This window comes from Zeus faber (genome assembly GCF_960531495.2).
Source record: "Zeus faber genome assembly, chromosome: 3".
Taxonomy (NCBI): Eukaryota; Metazoa; Chordata; class Actinopteri; order Zeiformes; family Zeidae; genus Zeus; species Zeus faber.
Window position 1 is genome coordinate 29,288,572 of NC_137190.1, and position 19,414 is coordinate 29,307,985.

The following is a 19,414-nucleotide window of genomic DNA, read 5'->3' on the forward strand; positions in this document are numbered from 1 at the left end:
CAGCAGCCATTGTTCTGCCGGGGAACCGGCAGGCCCCTCCCACCGCTCCCAGTGCTGGTCCCTCCCGTTATGAGTCGGGGTGATAACGGTGCAGCGGAGAGACGGAGGAAAGCTGCAAGAAGACGATGTGAATAAGGAACCCGCGCAAAAACGTTCCTCTTCGATGGTGAACATGCCCTGGAAGCCGACGTGGTGGATCCACGTCCTTTACCTGGCAGGTAAGATGATTTACAAACGGGGGGAAAAAAACGAAACGCAACAAAACATCCCAGGAAAATGTTTTTGATGGAGAGGCCAGTTAACGGGTTGCCAGGTTTGAAGACCTGGAACCAAGCGTCTGACAATAAGTTGTGAAGCACTTTATTCATCGTGATACGGTGTAAAATTAGATATGTAATGGCAATTCCGGTTGTTGGCGAAGTTCAAGCTGATTTCGACGTTGTATTCAGTCATGTGTGAGTGATTAAACCAGTCTGGGGGTTGAGGATTATTAAAGTATTTATTGAAACAGTTGTGGCTAGTTGGCTGCATTTGAAGTTTGGGATAAAGGGCACTTGGGGTTAACACATATTAACTTCACTTTTTCTGCCTCCACAACATCTATAACTATAGAGCTGGGAAGATGTGCAAGAATTTATCACACCAATCATGGGGAATACATTCATATAATGATATCTGCTTGTTTTTTCAGAATTCAACATAGAGCAAAACAAACAAAACAACAAATGAGGTCAATCACACTGAACTGATTATAATGTTAAATATGATATTGAACCGAAACTAAAAGAACGTTTCCAAATAAAACGTGGTCAAATTGGAAGTATCTTGGTTTACCCGAAAGTAGTAGTCATCCTTAATTTGTTGTTAGCGTTAAGAGTTAGAAGTGTTTGGTGGTGGACAACCTATGTTTTTGGACTTTGCAGAGATAGGGAAAAAAGCACGTTGGCCTCAGCTAGGCTACGCCTACTCTTCCATTTCTTTTTCCTCCAGCTCTTCTTGCAGGGCGTCTTGTTGGAAGCTCCCTCGCCTCCTCCACCGCACTCCTCTGGAGGTGGCCTCCGAGGAAAACTAATAACTCCCGCATTCACCCGTGGCCCCCTTTGATTCTAGGAACTGTTATGTTTCCTTTGTTTTTTCCTTGTGAAATGCACGCCCCCTGCCCCCACCCAACTTCACTACCTGTCTGTCTGTATGAAATGCCTACTCCACGCCAACTGTTTCAGTCACTGAAATTAAGATGCACATTTTAAACCAAAAAAACGTATCTAGGTTTAGCAAATTCAAGCACGTTTTTTGAGTAGATGCAAGTGACGCCAATCCAATGATTTTTTTCAGCGTTATAGCTATGTTAATACTTTTAAGTATTAGTTTACACAGTGTCTCTGCTGCCGCAAGCAGCTGGAAACACCTTCTTGACCGAGACACTATCCAACAAACAAACAAACATGAAGCCGAAACATATTAGTAAGTAACGTTTCACTTTTAGATTAGATTATTACCCCTGCACAATTGCACTGGAAATGTAAAGGCAAAATAACATACTTAAAAAATAATAATAATAAAAAAATAATTATATATAAAATAACTCCCATTCAGCAGATCTCAACAATCAATTTAGTTGGAGATAGAAATACTACTTTCTGGCCTGAAAGCAGTGCATTGTGCCAGTAGCTTTTATTACTAGCTCTATGCTCCAAGACACCAGGTTAGAGTGCTCAGTTAAGTGCATCCATTGTAATTGAAAGAAAACAACACAGGCCCGGTCTAGTTTAAGAAAAGATAGCCCCCACGCAGCCGTCGCCATATCTCTGTCCCGCTACGTCAGTTGAGGACCGTCGGTGCAGTCAAACCTACAAACCTGGCTACACAATGCCAATACCAAACCTACGCTTCGCCTCAGCTGTTTCTGGGTGCGCTGGGGTGTGTTTATTCCCACAGCCATGCTCTCCGGTGTGTGTGTGTTGTAGTCCAACAGCAGCGCTCCTGAGCGTCATGTGACCCGGAGCCCCGCGGCTTCAGAAGCTCCCAAAGAACCTCGAGTCAGCTCAGCTCACAGCCGGCCCTCAAGGATAGAGTTAGAACTCAAAACACATTTTCCGACCCAACCCCTTATCTTGTTATCTTGTTGTGCTCGCTGCACACACAACCTTTTACTTTTTTTTTTTCGACCTCTAGCTAAACGCACACATCCCTTTTTTTTTTTTTACCGAAAGGGAGGGAGGTACAGTATTTAGACAAATTCTTTATTGTGAAATCCCTCCTGCCGAGTGTCTCTCTCTCTCTCTCTCTCTCTCTCTCTCTCTCTCTCTCTCTCGCTCTCTCTCTCTCTCTCTAAACTGACTCAGCATCAGAACCTGTAGTAGTCCATGAATCCCCCTCATTATACACTAGTGGTTGTTACTGGCTCATGTTCTGACTGTCGGGTCTTTGCTTTGGCCTAATGAAAACAGCGTGCACACTGGAATCAAAACAGGTTTCAACTATTTTTCTTGATGTGTAAAAATAAGAATAAAAATAAGAAACTCAGTGTCCACATAAGTCACCAGCAAAATATTTCTTCTACTTTTAAACCTCTGATATTGAGTCTCGTAAGCACGAGAATGAAAACATGTTCATCATCTCTTTCACCAATAATCCTATTGCATCCCTTTAGTCTCTTCTATACCTTATCCTCTTTACTGTGCTTAAGTCATATTATGACTACGGCTTCTAGTGGTCGGCAAATTGATCGGTCAGCCGATTAATTTGGCCGATATTTCGGCATTTTGGGATAATCAGCATCGGCCGATACCCGCCCTCACGAGTCTGATAAACAAAAATGTCTGCAGGCTAGTGTTGTTCTTAATCTATACACATGGATTCTGAATATTTGAAACAGTTTCAATACTCATTTTCAGCACTATCGATAGACTGGTAGCAGCTGCGCTTCCTTGCTCTCTCTTCTCTTTGACAGCGAGTTGACACACACACACACACACACACACAGACACACACACGCACACACTGCTGCAGCGCCCACATAGCCCCACCTCCTCTCACTAACTCGCTTCCTTCACTAGTCTCATTCGCTCCGATTTGTTGTGGTGTTAGCTCATCGAAGAGGGCAAGTTCAGAGCCTCTGCGACCGGTTTTGAAAGAAAACAGGAGTGCTGTTTGGGAACACTTGGCATTTGAGGCAAAACGTAAACCTAACTTAGAGAATTAGAGTGGAGTTTTTTTTCTATTTTGATATTTGATTTTGTAAATATCGCCCAGCCCTATGATTCTCTGATGCTGTCCACCAGACACTTTGCATACCTACAGACTACCTTTACATATGACTGATGGCACACTTTTGAACCATTAAGTTAGTTTGTTTCCTTCCCCAGGCGTCCTCCCTCACTGCTGCTCCGGGGTCCAGGTGTATGTGAGGGATGAGAAGAGGACCACCGTTCTGTTCCAGGCCGTGGTCCTGCCGTGCCACTACACCAGTGTGTCCACGCAGACCCCCGTGGTGCAGTGGGTCTACAAGTCCTACTGTCGTGACCGCACGCGCGACACCTTCGGCCTCTCCGACAGCCTCGGCGGCGGGGGCATGGGTGGCACGTTCGGCGGGGGGGGCGGGGCGGCGGGGAGAGGAGGGTACGAGACGGGGACAGCCACCGCAGATTACCTGGACTGCTCGGACAACAGCCGGACCGTGCGCACCGTGGCCTCCATCTCTGGTTCCTCGGTCACGCTGTCTGAGTACTACAAGAACCGCGACATCTCCATCATCAACAGTAAGAGCAAAGTGAAAGCACTGTTCCGGACAGCGTTTAGCAATACATCTATCATTGCCATGATAGATTAATATCCACTGGCCAGTTGGAAATGTTGGACTTTATGACCCGACAGGCAAGTGGTAGCCACAATGGTCACCAAATATCTTGTTCCTTTACATGTTGTATAGCGTATAAAATAATAGCTGGGTGGAACGTTAAGCAGTGAAGCAGCATTCTCAGCTAAATGATTATGTAAAAAAATGCTGATTTTCAACTTTCACCCCAAAATTGTCTGGCGAGTTTCTCATATTATGATAATTAACTTACCAATGAGCACTAAGTCATGATATGTAAAGATGTGGGATCTTAGTAATCACTTCCTGTGCATACAGCCTTACACGCTCGCTATAGTCAAGCGTTTTCAGCTCGGAACATGTCAGTACAGTGTGGCACATCTACATATTTGTTGTTGTTTGTTACTCATTGAGCTATTAGATATTTTCTGTGACTTAAAACCTAAATAGCAAAAACATATGACACTGTAGTGGGTCGTGAATTAATGTTTCTAGCTATTAATAGAATAATAATTGGATTTTAATCATATGTTGCTGTTCATGCACAGGTACTCCTCACTTAACAACCAAGTTCTGTTCCTAGGACCAGGTCGTTAAGGGAATTGGTGGATAAGTGAGGACCCGTGTTATTTCACGGTGAGGGGGCGTGGCCATTGTGAACGCTAGTGTAGTGAATACTGACAGACTGCAGGAATGAGACTGACTGAGAATGGTGTGTATATAGTGTATATAGTATATACAGTGTATATAGTATATATAGTATATATAAGAAGACTATATAGTGTATATACTGTATATATAGTGTATATAGTATATATAGTATATATAGTGTATTTAGTGTATATAGTATATATATAGTGTATATAGTATATATAGTGTATATAGTACATATAGTGTATATAGTATATTTATATAGTGTATATAGTATATATAGTATTTATAGTGTATATAAAGTGTATATAGTATATACAGTGTATATAGTATATATAGTGTATATAGTGTATATAGTATATATAGTGTATATGGTGTATATATATATATAGTGTATATAGTATATATAAATAGTGTATATATAGTATTCATAGTGTATATAGTATATAGTGTACATCGTGTATATAGTGTATATAATGTATATAGTATATAAATGGTTAATGCGCGACGAGATGTTTGAGGCTGAGCCTCCTCGCACGCTGCGGTATTGTACTCAGCGTACAATACAGACTGGTCAGAGAGCCGGTTGTAAGTCTGAACGGTCATTAAGTGAGGAGAACCTGTATCGTAAAAGTAGAACCATATATTTCCAAAGTTATATCATATTTTAGAAATATACCAGGTCAGGTAATTACAGATGTGCAGGAACCAGGAACCCTGGATGGCATCAGGCTTTTAGGCTTTTGCTGACCATCCATGTGATTAAAGGGTCATCTCACAGACACAACGCTGCCTTCTGGCTACATGGAGTGTGTGAGTGTGTGTCTGTGTGTCTGTGTGTGTGTGTGTGGGGGGGGGGGGGGGGGGGGGGGGGGATTTATGAAGCCCTAACTGGGTGAAGAATAAGCCTTTTCTTTGCCAGCCAAGCTCACAGACAAAAGCCACAGTTTTAATGTTCTCTCATTCATCCTGCCCTCTCTCACCTTCCCTTCTCTCCTTCACTTTTATGTCCTCATATTTCCTTTTTAGTTTTCCCCGCAGTTCTGTCCGCATTCCTTCGCTCACTCGTCTCTTCCACTGATGGGATTTGACGTAATGCCTCCCTCATATCACCCTTTTTTCTTGTCTCTTTCTTCCTGCGCTCTTGATCTCCACCTCATTGTTTTACAGGAGGCCTTTTCGGGAGCGGGCCAGGCCCATTTTAATATGGGAAGTCTAGTTATTTTGGTGGATTTAGGAGTAGAGCTCCAATGGCTGCAACTCTTAGTGATCTGCGTGATTTAGCCATTTTTACATGTCGTTTTTTTTAGTCTGCGGAGTGAAAAGGGAGCGGCCACATGGGTCATTTATTCCAGCGACGCAGTCTGCTCGGCCTGTTTTCCTCCCCCTCTTCTAACCAAACCAGGAAAAGGAAGTGCATTATACAACCCTTTTCCTTTCCACGGAATTGACATGTCTAACCACCTGACAATGGACCCAATGGTCTTGCACATTTAGCTCTGTTTATCCTTTAACCATTGATTCAATCGGAACCGCTTAAACCTTCCATCCCACCTCCTTTCATCTTCTTAGTTTGTACTCCACCGACTCTCTTTCCACTCCATTCAAATTGTAAAAATAAAACAACTGCAATAATGAAATTGAAACAGGTCACTGAGCTCTCACCCAAGTCCTCCCCTCTCCTCCCGATGCAGAAGCCGACCTGCGCATCGGCGAGGTCCAGTGGGGAGACAGTGGGGTCTACATCTGTAAGGTTGTGATATCAGATGATCTGGAAGGACCAAATGAAGCCAAAGTGGAGCTGCTGGTGTTAGGTAAGTCTTTGTGTTATATAGGCACTTTTTCACAAAGTGCCTTCAGCGCTACAAACAGACAAAACCGTCAAAGTAGCACAGTTGTAATGAAAATCAATCAATCAACCATACTTTTTAATATTTTTAGTTTTTTTAGAGCTTATAGAGCTTATAGAGTTTATTGTACGTAATCACATGGTCATGGTCACATGGTAATCAGGTGTCATGACATTTCACTGTATATATGTATGACCGTATGTTTATGTATGTGACAAATAACCACTTGAACTTCAACTTGAACATCACATACACCAATACACCCATCTTTTCCTAATATATTATACATTGTTATCCATCAAACACACATTTGTATATTCTGGTATTTTTAGAGCCTCTTGTTATATGATTTACCCTTCTTAGTGTAACATATTTATTGCTTGAGTCATGGAGCGGATCCGTTTAAACTAATGGCTCTATCTGGGCATTCCTCTACATGCCTGCACAGTAGCTACGGGGACTGCAGTGCACCGCAGGGCTCATTGGTACGTTTTTCCATGTGGATTCGTATTTGCTGTCTTCATAAGGTTTTTTTTCTGAGTGCACGTGTGTGTGAGTGTGTGTGTACACAAATCCCTTCTATCCCATGTGGTCATAGCATTTGTAGCATTTGTAGTTTGTTGTGTCTTCACAATGACAGCTTACTTTTCTGTGGGGAGTTACAGGCATTGCCATAGTGATGGCTGCGAGACCATGTGGCTCCGTGGGCTCCCATTCATCCTAGGACTTAGCATTGTTTGGCTGGCACTCATGGGCACACACACACACACACACACACACACACACACACACACACACACACACACACACACACACACACACACACACACACACACACACACACACACACACACACACACACACACACACACACACACACAGGACAAGTTTTGGCAGCAGGTTTCAGAATTTGTTTGGAACACTGAATGAGTGAATGCATCCAACTTTCGCAATAGGATCTTACATTTTTAGACCTTAGGCTAATTAGTGAAGAAGTGAAGTGTGTCGGCACGTTATTTAAATAGACATCGCCTTTGACTCACCCATTTGACACCATCGCTCGTGAAGCCATCATGGAAGGAGGCTCCTCAAGATTCTCAAGGTTTCTTCTTCTTCCCTTTGGGATTCTTGGGAGTTCTTTCCCATTGGGAGTTCCACCGTGCCAACCCCATGGCTTAGGGATTGCCACCAAAGTATCCATTGAATATGAGCGTGAACAGCGTCTTGAGATTGTAACTGCGACAAAGTCCTATTCCAATCAACTGGATTTCACCTGATTCTATGAACAGAAAAATGTCACCTTATATCTTAATGAGGAGTTTCTTAATCTGTTATTTCAATACATTATAGGGAATATAGTAGTGAATTTCCTCCGATGGGTCAAGCTAGTGTGGCATGTAAGCCACTTGTGTTTCCATAACAACCGTCGGGGCCGGGGGGCTGGCTCGGGGGTCTTTTGTGTCGAGTTAACAGTTTCACAGGGAGGAAGATTTAATGATATGAAAGGGGGAGACGGTGGAGATGGTAGAGTGCTGCTGAGACTTAAGCAGTGGAGTGAGTGAGTGAGGGTGAAGAGTAAGAATGGAGAAGAGAAAATAAACATGGTGAGAGAGAGTCTGAGCAGAGGATTTAGAGGGTTTTCTCAGTATAACTAGTGTATCCTGGGGGGCTGGATTTTGTGTGTGTGGTTGTGTGTGCATTTGTGTTACCCGCAGATAAATTCAGGAATGAGAAGGAATTCCACAACTCAACTGTCATCTGCAGTTCCAGTAAGAAAGGAGGTTCTTAAGTTGCATTTATTTTCTTGGTGACATGATTGATGAAGCGCCGTAGCTAGTTGTGGTCAGTAAACTGCCGATATGGATGAAAAGTCGCAAAAAAGAACAGCGCCCTCCGATGTAAAAATATCCCCACCTCCACAAGTCACGGAGAAAGGATAAACCAATCAATTATAAAAAGGCAGACTTTTGTGGAAGTCCATGTTGTTGACTTGATAATGATTACTCTTAGAGAGGGGTGGTGTGTTCTGTGCCCACTATCCTGGACCGTCAAGCTTTACAATAGGATAATGGGATGGTCCTCGGAAATTCGGTGTGGAAAAAGAACATTTTTCTCTCGTCGTTCCAATGGATCATTACTCAAATGCTTGCTTGTATTGTTTCATGATCAATTAGAGCAGTGGTTCTCAACTATTTTCAGTCGTGTACCCCCTCTAAGATCTTTTTTCGGCTGAGTACCCCTTTCACCGGCATTGGGAAAGTAAAAGGAAAAAAAAAAAAAAAGGACATAAATGATGTACTGTATGTGCGTCGTATGTGTTATTTGAAACATGTGTATATAACCAATATCTTTTCACACATTTGTTTTAACTTTTGGAGTACCCCCTGCAGTACTCCAATTTGAGAAACACTGATCTAGAGTGAACATAATGTGCAGCCCTGCAATTTGGTTTATTTACATGCAAGATTTATCATCACTTCTGAATGTTTCTTATGGTGTTGTCAATACTAAAAGACTTTTGTAACTATTGTAACGTAGATAAAATGCCACAATTACTACTGGATGGAATTGTAGCCAGAGACTCCTATTGAAGGATAGTTTTGTGGATAGCAATGTGGTAAGTGCAACTCAAGTTCATGACAGACAATGTTCTAGAAGAGACTAGGACATTATCTAGGGACCTTCTAGACCAAAAGCTGCTCGGAAAGATTTGATTGTTTATCCGAAAAGTTCTACAAATTTCAACCCCCCCGGTTCCGCCCTATAATCTTTCTGACAAGCTGAGCTGCTCTGACACAAAAAGGTTTTGGAACCTCAATCACCACACTTTCAAATGCATGCTGCTGTGTTTGCCTGTCATCTGCTCTCTCTCTACCCTCTCTCTGCTTCTTTCTTACTCTCTCTCCTATTCCGTCTTTCATGCATGCGGCACCAGTAACTTTCTATAAATCATCCCAATTTATTTCAGCTCCATCTCCTCTCCACTCTCTTCCTTCCTTGACCTTTCTTCTCTTGCTGTCCTTTCCTCACTTTTGCTTTCTCTCCCTCCGCTCTCTCTTACTTTCTCCAGGTTTCTCAAGTGATCCTGAAGACCTTCTGCCAGACTTTGATTTGAAGATTATGCCAGGTAGGGCTGCCTGTCCTCTAGCTTTGCCTGACACATCCCATTCCATCTAACCTTCTAACCACTGAGCAGGAGAAGAAAATAGCCATAGTCAATGCATTACAAGGGAATTGAGAGGGTTGAGGCAGGTTGTTTGACAACTTGCCGTTTTTTTGGTACAGTATTGTTTTAATTGCAGACAGGAAAGAGCTTTCAGGGGGTTGGATTTTTTTGGAGGGAACCTTCCATTTAGTGCCAAAGTAGAGTTGGATCATTCCAGGTTCAGAAGCTCCCATCATGTTTTAATTGTACCTCAACCTTTGTGTTGTGCTAATTAGCAAATGCAGATGATCGATTCAAAATACCAGGGAGCACTTTGACTTTAGTTATAAAGTAAACTATAAAAATGTAAAGTAAACTAAGGAGTTGTACTATTGCCAATCATGTCCGCTCAATAGTCTGGTACAAATACAATCATACTTATACCTATCATATCATACCTAGGTATATATAATATAAATCTACTCATACAGTCTGTCAGTAACCTAAGCAGCAGGTGTTTTTGCAGAGTGTTGAAAGCAAAGTGTTGGAAGCCACTGTAGCCCAAAGCAAGGAGTTAATCATGCGCTGACTTTGCAACTCCAGGGATGTGCTTTTTGAAAACAGCTATTATCTTATTTATGTATGGTTGCGGTTAACTCATCATCACAAATCTTTTGGGCGTCTTCCAGGAAAACATTAAACACAACACAGGGTGTTTAGCTTACCTCACATTAAATTCCTATGATGTGCATTTTTTCCTCATTCACTACTCTGTGAATTCACTACTGGAGGGATGATGACTGGTGGGCCTGGATATAAATACCTCCCAAAACGGTGACTAAGTATGATTCATTCAGTAAGGTTCATTACCGCAGGCTTATCTCCAGTCTTAGTTTGGCATTACGCCCTTTTCTTGTCAAGGTTAACTCCTGTTACCAGATTCCATGAAACAGTCTTCGGGACGGGGGCGTCTGCAACTCATTGTTGGTGTCGGGGCTTAATCTCGTAATGTCATCACATCAGAATCTTAACTTGTTAAAACATCCAAAATCTGTAGTATCCCAGATAACACAAGTTGTCCCTATCCTTCCCCTTCCGTAGTCATATTTCCTGTGGGTGTGTGTGTGTGTGCGTGCGTGCGTGCGTGCGTGCGTGCGTGCGTGCGTGCGTGCGTGCGTGCGTGCGTGCGTGCGCGTGTGTGTGTGTGTGTGTGTCTGTGTGTGACAGAGAGGAACTATCAGCCATTTCCTCTCTTCCTTCCCTTGTGTCCTTGTAGACTACATGGCAGATTACATGACTTTACTTCTCTAACTACATATAGTATTATTTTTTACAATATGCTTATGGCTGCTGTTTTTCTGAATATATAGATAGATAGACCGACAGACCGACAGATAGATAGAGGGCATTTCAATATATTTATTCCTTTTGGTTGGTCTTTTTGATGACTGTTTAAGTGTTAGGAGGTACATTTACAAAGAGGTGAGAACAAAAGACGTAAGAACCACCGGAGTCCCAAAATGCCGTCAGCAGAATACTCCATAATAACTCGGCGGTGAAAGAAGCGCGAACTTGACAGTGAGAGGAGGCGGCGGTGGCTTTTTCAATGTAATTTATTGACAGTACCCATATTTCCTTAAATAGTGACAGCAGCTTTTATTTACCCCAACTGCCGTCTGGGTGGAGTGCTCCTCAATAATAAATACATCTAAAAAAAACTTACATTTTTTTTTTGTTTGGACACAGGATGCACACTGGACCAGAGATTGCTCTCTGTCCATTTAACAATCCACTGTGCTGATCCAAAGCGGTATGTCCCTTAGTTGGGTTTAAAATGTTTGTATCATACACAGGAAGACCGGCAGGGAAACCGCACGGGAGGCGCTGTGCGCTCGGAGCGCGGTGCATCGCTAGAAGAGAAAAAAAAAATACACACTGACTCAGATTCAGCCTTGTTTACCAGTTTTTATTTGAGTACCATTTTATATTTGAGGAATACAGTATATATAAAACATGCTCTGAATGTTGCGGCTCCAGAAAAAAAAAAAATTGTTGACCCGGGAAAAGGAGGAGATTGAATTACCCGGAAAGGGAGGCTGAAATCCGTCCTCTGCCATGACACAACGGCATTTGGACCAATGATGACAAGGGTAGCTCTCAGAGCGAGACAAAGACGAAAGGCAAAGTTCGCCTCAGGGGCTTGGACCGAGAACACCGCTCGAACCCAGATCACCCCGTCAATTTGTTCTTATCTTGTTCTGAAGACTTCGTTTAGGTCAAAAACTTCTACTTCTTTGAAGTGTACCTCCACCATAATGCTGTGTGTGTGTGTGTGTGTGTGTGTGTGTGTGTGTGTGTGTGTGTGTGTGTGTGTGTGTGTGTGTGTGTGTGTGTGTGTGTGTGTCGTGCTTCCAGAGTGGGTATTTGTGGCTGCCGTGGCGCTGGGCAGCGTGTTGTTCCTGTTGTTGGTGGGTGTGTGCTGGTGCCAGTGTTGCCCTCATTCCTGCTGCTGCTACGTGCGCTGCTGGTGCTGCCCGGACACATGCTGCTGCCCCAGACACTGTGAGTGTCCACACACACATGCACACACACAGACACACACCGCCAACTCTCACCCCCTTACAATCTAGATTCTAGATGATATAATCACGCCTCTTTTATTGCAACACTGATTCAAATAGTATCATCCGTACTGTTTCTTTTTGCTGCGTTAGGCAGGAGGTAATGCGTCTGTGTGTTTCAGTGTACGAGGCAGGTAAGGGCATAAAGACGGGGTCGCCCACCCCCCAAATCGCTGCCTTCCCTCCCTACTTTGTTTCCGGCGTGCCGACCATGCTCCCCATCGCACCCCCATCCCTGGTTGACAAGATCTCCTCGGTGCCGCCGTCTGACAGCAGCCTGCTGGGGACAGGTAAAGCCGCGTGTGTTCACATGATGATCAATTGGAGATCATTCCAAACCAATCAACGTACCTTTGGTCCCTTGATTGGTACCAATACTCTGTTACTGATACAAAAATACCATTTCATAACACGTGAACTCCATCGAAACAAACTGAAATTTCAGATGTTCTGCAGGCCGAGTACAAATTCCAACAAATGTCAATACCCAGACTCATGTACACCAGAATGTCCTGTATGCTGATGGGCGAACTGTGTGTCTCCAGTGCCCTTTCACGGACTAGTTCCCTTCCACCCGCCCTCGTCTCAGGATCAGAACTCTCTCAGGGTGCTACAGTACGTAGAGAAGCAGCTGGCGCAATTCAATCCTGCCAGGTCCACCAGTCACCAGTGTAAGCCTCCGAAATCAGTCCTGTGGCTGAGCCCTCTGCATGCTTCTAGTGCACACTATAGCATGCTTAACTACCCAACGAACACTCTGTCTGCATGAGATGCAGTAGTACAACATCAATCACTTCTGTTTTTTTCATTCTCTTAGGGCGCTTTTAGTCTCGTGGTGGCATGCCTTTCTGTTCCTAAGCATTCTTGCATATTTAGGAGTCCATAGATCTTCAGTCAAGGAACACAAAGTGATGCGTGCATGTGCATTTGGACCTGTGTCAGCATGTTTTTGGCATGTTTACATTTCCAATAGCGTCTTGCTGAACTTTAATCAGATTTATTTCTCTTTCAACATCTCCTATGCAGTCATGTTCCCTTCCTCAAAGTCTTTGTTTTTGCCATCAAAAAAAGGGAATTTAGCATTTTATTTGCTTGACTTGTGTTATTTACTCATTTCTATATTTTTTTGGGGTGTGTGGCCTGTCCAGCCTGCAACCTATCAGAGCTCAGTTCTCTCCACGAGGTTGATACGGGCTTCCGCCAGACATACAGGAACATCCAGAAGAAAGCTCTGCCCGCCATTCCCGACCAGGAGCGTGACCCCGAGCCAGAGCCCCAGCACTACCGCGGCAACCGCAGCCCGGAGTTGCGGCATTACCGCAGCGACGGCCCGTCGTCCCCCCAACGCCGCCGCGACGACCCCGACGTTGCCGGGCTGCAGCGCCACGGCGACGACGCTCCCCCGCGCCGTTACAGTGACAACCCCCCGTCCTCCTCCTCCCGGACGCACAGGTCCAACCGTAGCCAACACCAGCGCAACCATGGCCAGGAGGAGCGGCACGAGAGGTACGGAGCACACAGAAAACAGCCCACACAAATGAACATTTTTAATGAAAATTGGAGCAGTGCCATTTTTTGATGATTGATTCCAAAGCCACATTCAAAATATGGTGTAGAGTCATACTATACCCACTAATTTACACACGACACAGAATCACCATGCTAAAGGGGCGACTCCTTGAGTGGAAATTATTTTTATACATAATTTGAAAGCCCTATCAAGTGGGACAAGGTTACAATTCCTTTTCAAATGATGACTGAAAAAATTAAGTTTGGTGGAGCTTGGTGTGGGCTTGGGCAATCGTGCAAAATTCCATCCTGCTCCTGGGGAGCAGCGATTGGCGAATGAATTAAGTTTACGTTTTTCATTTTCCATACAATTAAGAAACTAAGGAAACAAAATAAATCTAAATCTTTCTCTATGAGATCATATTATAGTTTGCTATATTATAATCATATATGGTGGGGATGTCCGAGCACCTGCCCGATGGACGCCACGGTGGCCTTCTTATCAGGTGCGCTTTTTAAAATGTATTTTAATTAATGGGTATCAAGGTAGCGGATTGTTTGGGTAAGATATATTCATGAGGGATTCCTCATGAACCTTGAACTTCGGCACACCTGCAATGTGCGCACAGTAGAGTGCAGATCAAGGGCACCCAACGTGGCATCTCCTCCCAGTGATCAGTGGCTCCGCTGTGCTGCTCCGTTTGCCCAGTGCGGCAAAATGTCTAGAATCGGAGCTGGGGGTCCATGTTACTTTTCTTTTTTTTTTGAGCCCCTGCCCCGCGCAAAGCCTCTGTACGGCACTTTAAAGGGCAAATGAGACCCAATCACCAGTGGTCACTGGGAAGCTCTGAGCTCTCCCTCTGAGCTCTCCCTCTCTCTGCTACAGTTTCAGAACACTGTAAACTGCACTTATACTGTTCAATTCTCTGATTCTTCCTGGCGGATAAAAAAAACTAAAAAACGTCTGTCATCAATGTCAATCACGATTGATGGAGTCGATAGCCAATGACGGAGTCGATCACCCATAGACGACTGAATCGTATATCGGCCCAAGCCTAGCTTAGTGCGCAAAAAGTTTATTGTTTTCCATGCAATTATCTTTTAAAATAGTAGCTCACTTAAGCCACACCTATATAAAAGTACAAGTGGTAATATATATTGTTGTTAATTAAATAATTACAATCAATCAAAAGTTCGTGCCTTTCGTGCAAAGCCCTCGTTATGGAGTTACCCCATCGCATCGCAAGATCTTTCCCAAGTCCCAAAATCTTTTTCTCTCTTTTCAGCTTCTTGTTATATTTCATTTTGTTTGCTTGTTGTATTTTCGTTTCGCAGGTGGAATCCCCGTTCCGAGCACCTGCAAAGGAAGACGTACCGTGCCGCGGGGCGGACTGGCTCCCTGGACGAGCTGGAGGAGTCCGCCGACTCCTACAGGCAGAGGGGCGCCAGGGAAGAAGAAGAAGAAGAAGAAATGGGCGAATACGACGTGCAGCTCCGCGAGTTCAACCGCTACCCCTCGCATTGGGACGGCTTGCCGCAGCGCTACCACAACGACGAAAACGGCCACCGCGATGACGGCGACCACCCGAGGAGGGAGAAGAAGAAGAACGGCCGCTACATCAGCCCTCTTCCCTCTCCTACGAAGAGGCGGGGCACGTGGGACGGCGAGCGCCCCGCGCCGCCTCCGCCACGCGGCAGCCCGCCCTCCTCCTCGTCACGGGAGAAGGAGTATGACGGGACGTTCCTGGACAGCCTGCTGGAGCGCAAGGCCAGGTTGCGGGGGGTGGGCCCGGGGAAAGCGGAAGGAGACTCAGACACACCCTCGAGGGGCAGCTCGAGGAAGAGCAGCGGGGAGTCCAGCCGCCACCAGAGCCGCTCGCCGAGCACCAGGCCCGAAGGGGAAGCTGACTCCCTGCCGCCTTATTCGGAGATGGAGAGAAGCAGGACAGACAGGCCATCGCCGAGGCCCCTTCCTGCATCCGCCCGTCCTCCTCACGCGCAGGCCGGTCGCAGAGAAGAACCCAGGGACAAGTCACGGAAAACGGTGAGTTAACTTCCAGGCCTGAAACTGCCAAATTGTGACCAGTTTGACCCCAATGTACGGGTTATTTTAACATTATAGAATAGAAACTATGTGGCACAATTTACTGCTATTTAACCCATCGCTTTGCATATTTTATTGCCTAATGAAATGAGCTTGAATAAAAGTAATTAAATCATGGAAAAGAAGTTCATAGCCCTTAGATTCACAAAATTGCAAGTATAAAGAAGTTTCCCGCAACGATCTGTGAAGCCTAGTCTAGAAAGTACCATGATTTCAGATCCAGCTAAATAAGTCATATATTCATATAAACAATATAGTCATATATTCAATAGCATATATAGTATTGTATGAGATATTGTATAAGTTGGCACATCAACGTTTATAATACATAGATCTAAGTGTTTTTGTTGTACCTTTGACAGGTCAGGTTCACATGCTGACACAAATCTAGGTAGAATATTTTGCCCTGTATCCAACAGCATCATATAACTCTTAATAATCTTTCCTGGTTGCCTCCACCTTGCCACACCTGGGCCAAAAAACAATTCAACATCAAATAAAACAAGCAAATTAACCTTGAGCCTAGGCTTGAACCAACCCTGACAGCTAGCTTTAAAGTTGTAAAAAATAAACATTTGTCCCAGGTCGTCCTTGTGCGCTTTAATACAAGCTTATGTTAAATATCCGCTATCTCACTCTACTAAGAACTAAGATTTTTGTCCCTTGTGTCCAATTTTCTCTTGCACTCTCTAATCTCTTGTTAATATTTCTTTTTTTGTTTTACCAGAATACCCTTCTCAGCAGAGATTCCCTCATCGTCTGATGGTCCGAAAGGTAGTGATCACGGATCTGGGAACTGCACATAACGTGGTTTAAAAATGGTCCAGTATTTGGATTACATCAGGGGGTGGACAGCCTGAAAAACACTGCACTACTGTGACTGTGGGGGCAGGGACGCAGCTGGATAGACACAGGGCGACAAAGTGGACAGACACGCACAATTCCACCCAAGCACATTTTTTTTTCACCTTTCATTCTGGACCGATCCGGGGGATGGCGGTGGATGGGGTGGGGTTTCTATACGTGACGTCGCCGGACGATGATGTCGCCACCGCTCCCCTCGGTATCGAGCAGCGACGTCATACCAGCAGTGAGCTAATAATCCTGCGAGGACCGTAAATCCAGCCCTGGTTCCTTTAGAAAGCGCCCTGGTCCAGAATGACGTCCCGTGCGCTCCCAGTATAATGTCTCCATTCATTAGCACCGGCTGGGACAGCCACCGGACTAAAGCATCACCGTTACCCTGGAGACGACTCGACGAAGTTCAGGTCCTCAAGGGCCCTGAAACACAGTGACATGGAGGGCATCGTTCAGCGACACTAACTGTGACGGGGTGAAACTTAAGTATCGGGAAAGGCCACTCACGTACCCAAACCTATGTTTGTTTCACTGAAATAAGAGAGGGAAGAAAAAGCCCAGCAGAAAAAGTCCAGCACCTGCTGAGGTGCTGGACTTTTTCTGCTTCCAGGCTCAGAGGGGCCAAACGTGGTTGTGCAGTAGATTGGAGAAGCAGTCAGAGGAAGAGAGGAGTCAGGCAACAACTTGAAGGAAATTGAAAACAACAAAATGGGGGTTTTTTTCATTATAATTTAATGGCAACCATTAGCTACTTGTCCTAAGAAAAGATTTTTGTACTTTGGCTTGGGCCCTCTTTTTGTTGCTCTGATGTGACACTTAAGCGTGGCTATTTATGGTGGTGGTTATCAAGTGTTAATACCTTCTAATCATTGTGATTTGAGTATCATTATGTTTGTCTTTGCACAGTCTGTAACTGTGTGTTGCCAACAGTGTTTTTCTTTTGATTCATTTGGCCATTTCTTATCGTACTGTGCAACTGAACTATTATCTCTTATCTAACACACACACACACACACGCGCGCACACACACACACACACACACACACACACACACCAAATTGTGTCAAGTTTAAGTTCGTATCAGTTCTTGCTTTGAGAAATATTTGCATTTAATCTCTCTCCATTGGTGTAATGTTTGTTTCTCTGGTACTGCTGGCTTTGTGTGTGTGTTCGGGGGGGGGGGTCGTAGAGATGACTCCTTAGTTTTTTGTTGTAAAGGAGACAATGTGTTATTGAGTCTGACTCATGAGCCACAGAGTCTTTGTCCATTGTTGCAATCACACACAGTCTGTCTTTAGCGTACGACAAGTTCAAAACACACATAACACATTGAAAATACAACTGTGGTGAAACGGCCGCTTGCTTAACAACCGAAACCAGCATTAAAGTTGTTTTGACGCATTGCAATAAGCGATGATACATGAATAATGGTATGTAGCAGTGTTAACTTAGTGAGATAAACATGCCGTGCATTAATAATCTATTTATTAAACTGGCAGGATGCAGTAATGTTTTAGTTTTTTTTATGTTTTGTTACTGGTTTGTTTTTAACCACTAGCGTTGTTTATTCTTTGACTCAGCAAATAAAGTCAGTGGAGAGAAAAACAAAATAACAAACAACAGCCTTGTCTTGAGGAAGGAAAGAGTCTCTTAGTGTGTGCGGCATCTCTCTTTCTCTTTGAGTTTCTCTTTGCGTGTGTGTGTGTGCAAAAGTATTCCTTAAATTGTGGAGTGATGTGTGTAGCTCACAGATGTCGGCTTACATGACGGGGGGGGGGTTTGGAGGGTTTGGCCCCAGTAACTACTGCAGAGCTCCAGACTATTCCAGGAATGTAGTCGAACAACTCCCTACCGAGATACTCAGCGTGGAAATATGACATCACCGCGGTCCTCGTGTTTTTCTCTTAACAACTACAGCTCGAACCTGTGCAAGGTGCATCTCCTGTAGTGGTCTACTGAATTAAGTTATATTTCTAATGGCATACAAGGCTTTATCTAATTCTTTAGAGGGCATGACTGCACCACTAATTCCCAGATATCCCCCTATTTGCATGTAAAGTAGATAGGACAGAACAGAAGCATAATCGCCGGATGTCATGACATTTCACTGCGTATGACCGTATGTATATGTATGTGACAAATAATCTCTTGAACTTGAACGTGAAGCAGGGAAGCTCCGTACAAGCAGGTTAGCTATTACGTTGCAATTGAGCCGTTTGTCCATTGGAGCCCGAGTGAAGTCTGGTGAATTCCGCACAGTTTGGGTGGCATCTAGTGGTTAAAGGATGGATGGAAATGTTTACGCTGCTTTTAGACCACGCTGTTTAGCTGTCTCCACGATGTGTTCAAATAAAAACATATTTAATTTAATAAGAAATTAAAAAAAAATACCAGTTTGAATAGTTTTCCTATTCTTAATTTTTCATTAAATGATTTCCATGTTGTGTTCCTTTTTTTTCAGGGGGCAACAATCATATAATAATTTTGTCAAATCTAAAATGACCATTTGGATCTAATGTGCAATGGATCATCTGATGTCATCTAATCTAGGTGCTTTTAGTTATTCCATCAACACATCAATTACAGATGACCTAAAAAAAGTAAAGGGAGAAAGGGTCATATTTCTCATCATACTGTATGACTACAATTATACTACTACGACTACTACTACTACTACTACTACTACTACTACTACTACTAATAATAATAATAATAATAATAATAATAATAATTATTATTATTATTATTATTATTATTATTCTGGCTTTATTTATTCTTTATTTATTTGTTTGCTCCATTTTATCTTATTATTTTGGCCAGTGTTTTGTTTTAATTTAGTTATTTTTTTGTTTTTTTCCC

The 19,414-nt window shown here is 43.7% G+C and overlaps 1 protein-coding gene across 1 annotated transcript; it reads left to right on the forward strand.

The window, feature by feature from the left end:
- Positions 1-172: 172 nt before the first annotated feature.
- Positions 173-18,055, forward strand: LOC307227884 (immunoglobulin-like domain-containing receptor 2; the record flags this gene model as incomplete). The annotated part of the gene is made up of 10 exons (XM_079997326.1): positions 173-218; positions 3,369-3,761; positions 6,163-6,282; positions 9,389-9,445; positions 11,879-12,025; positions 12,207-12,374; positions 12,630-12,755; positions 13,233-13,590; positions 14,929-15,637; positions 16,425-18,055. The coding sequence occupies 10 exons, from the start codon at positions 173-175 to the stop codon at positions 16,458-16,460; spliced, it is 2,160 nt and encodes a 719-aa protein (XP_079853452.1). The 3' UTR covers positions 16,461-18,055.
- Positions 18,056-19,414: the final 1,359 nt, after the last annotated feature.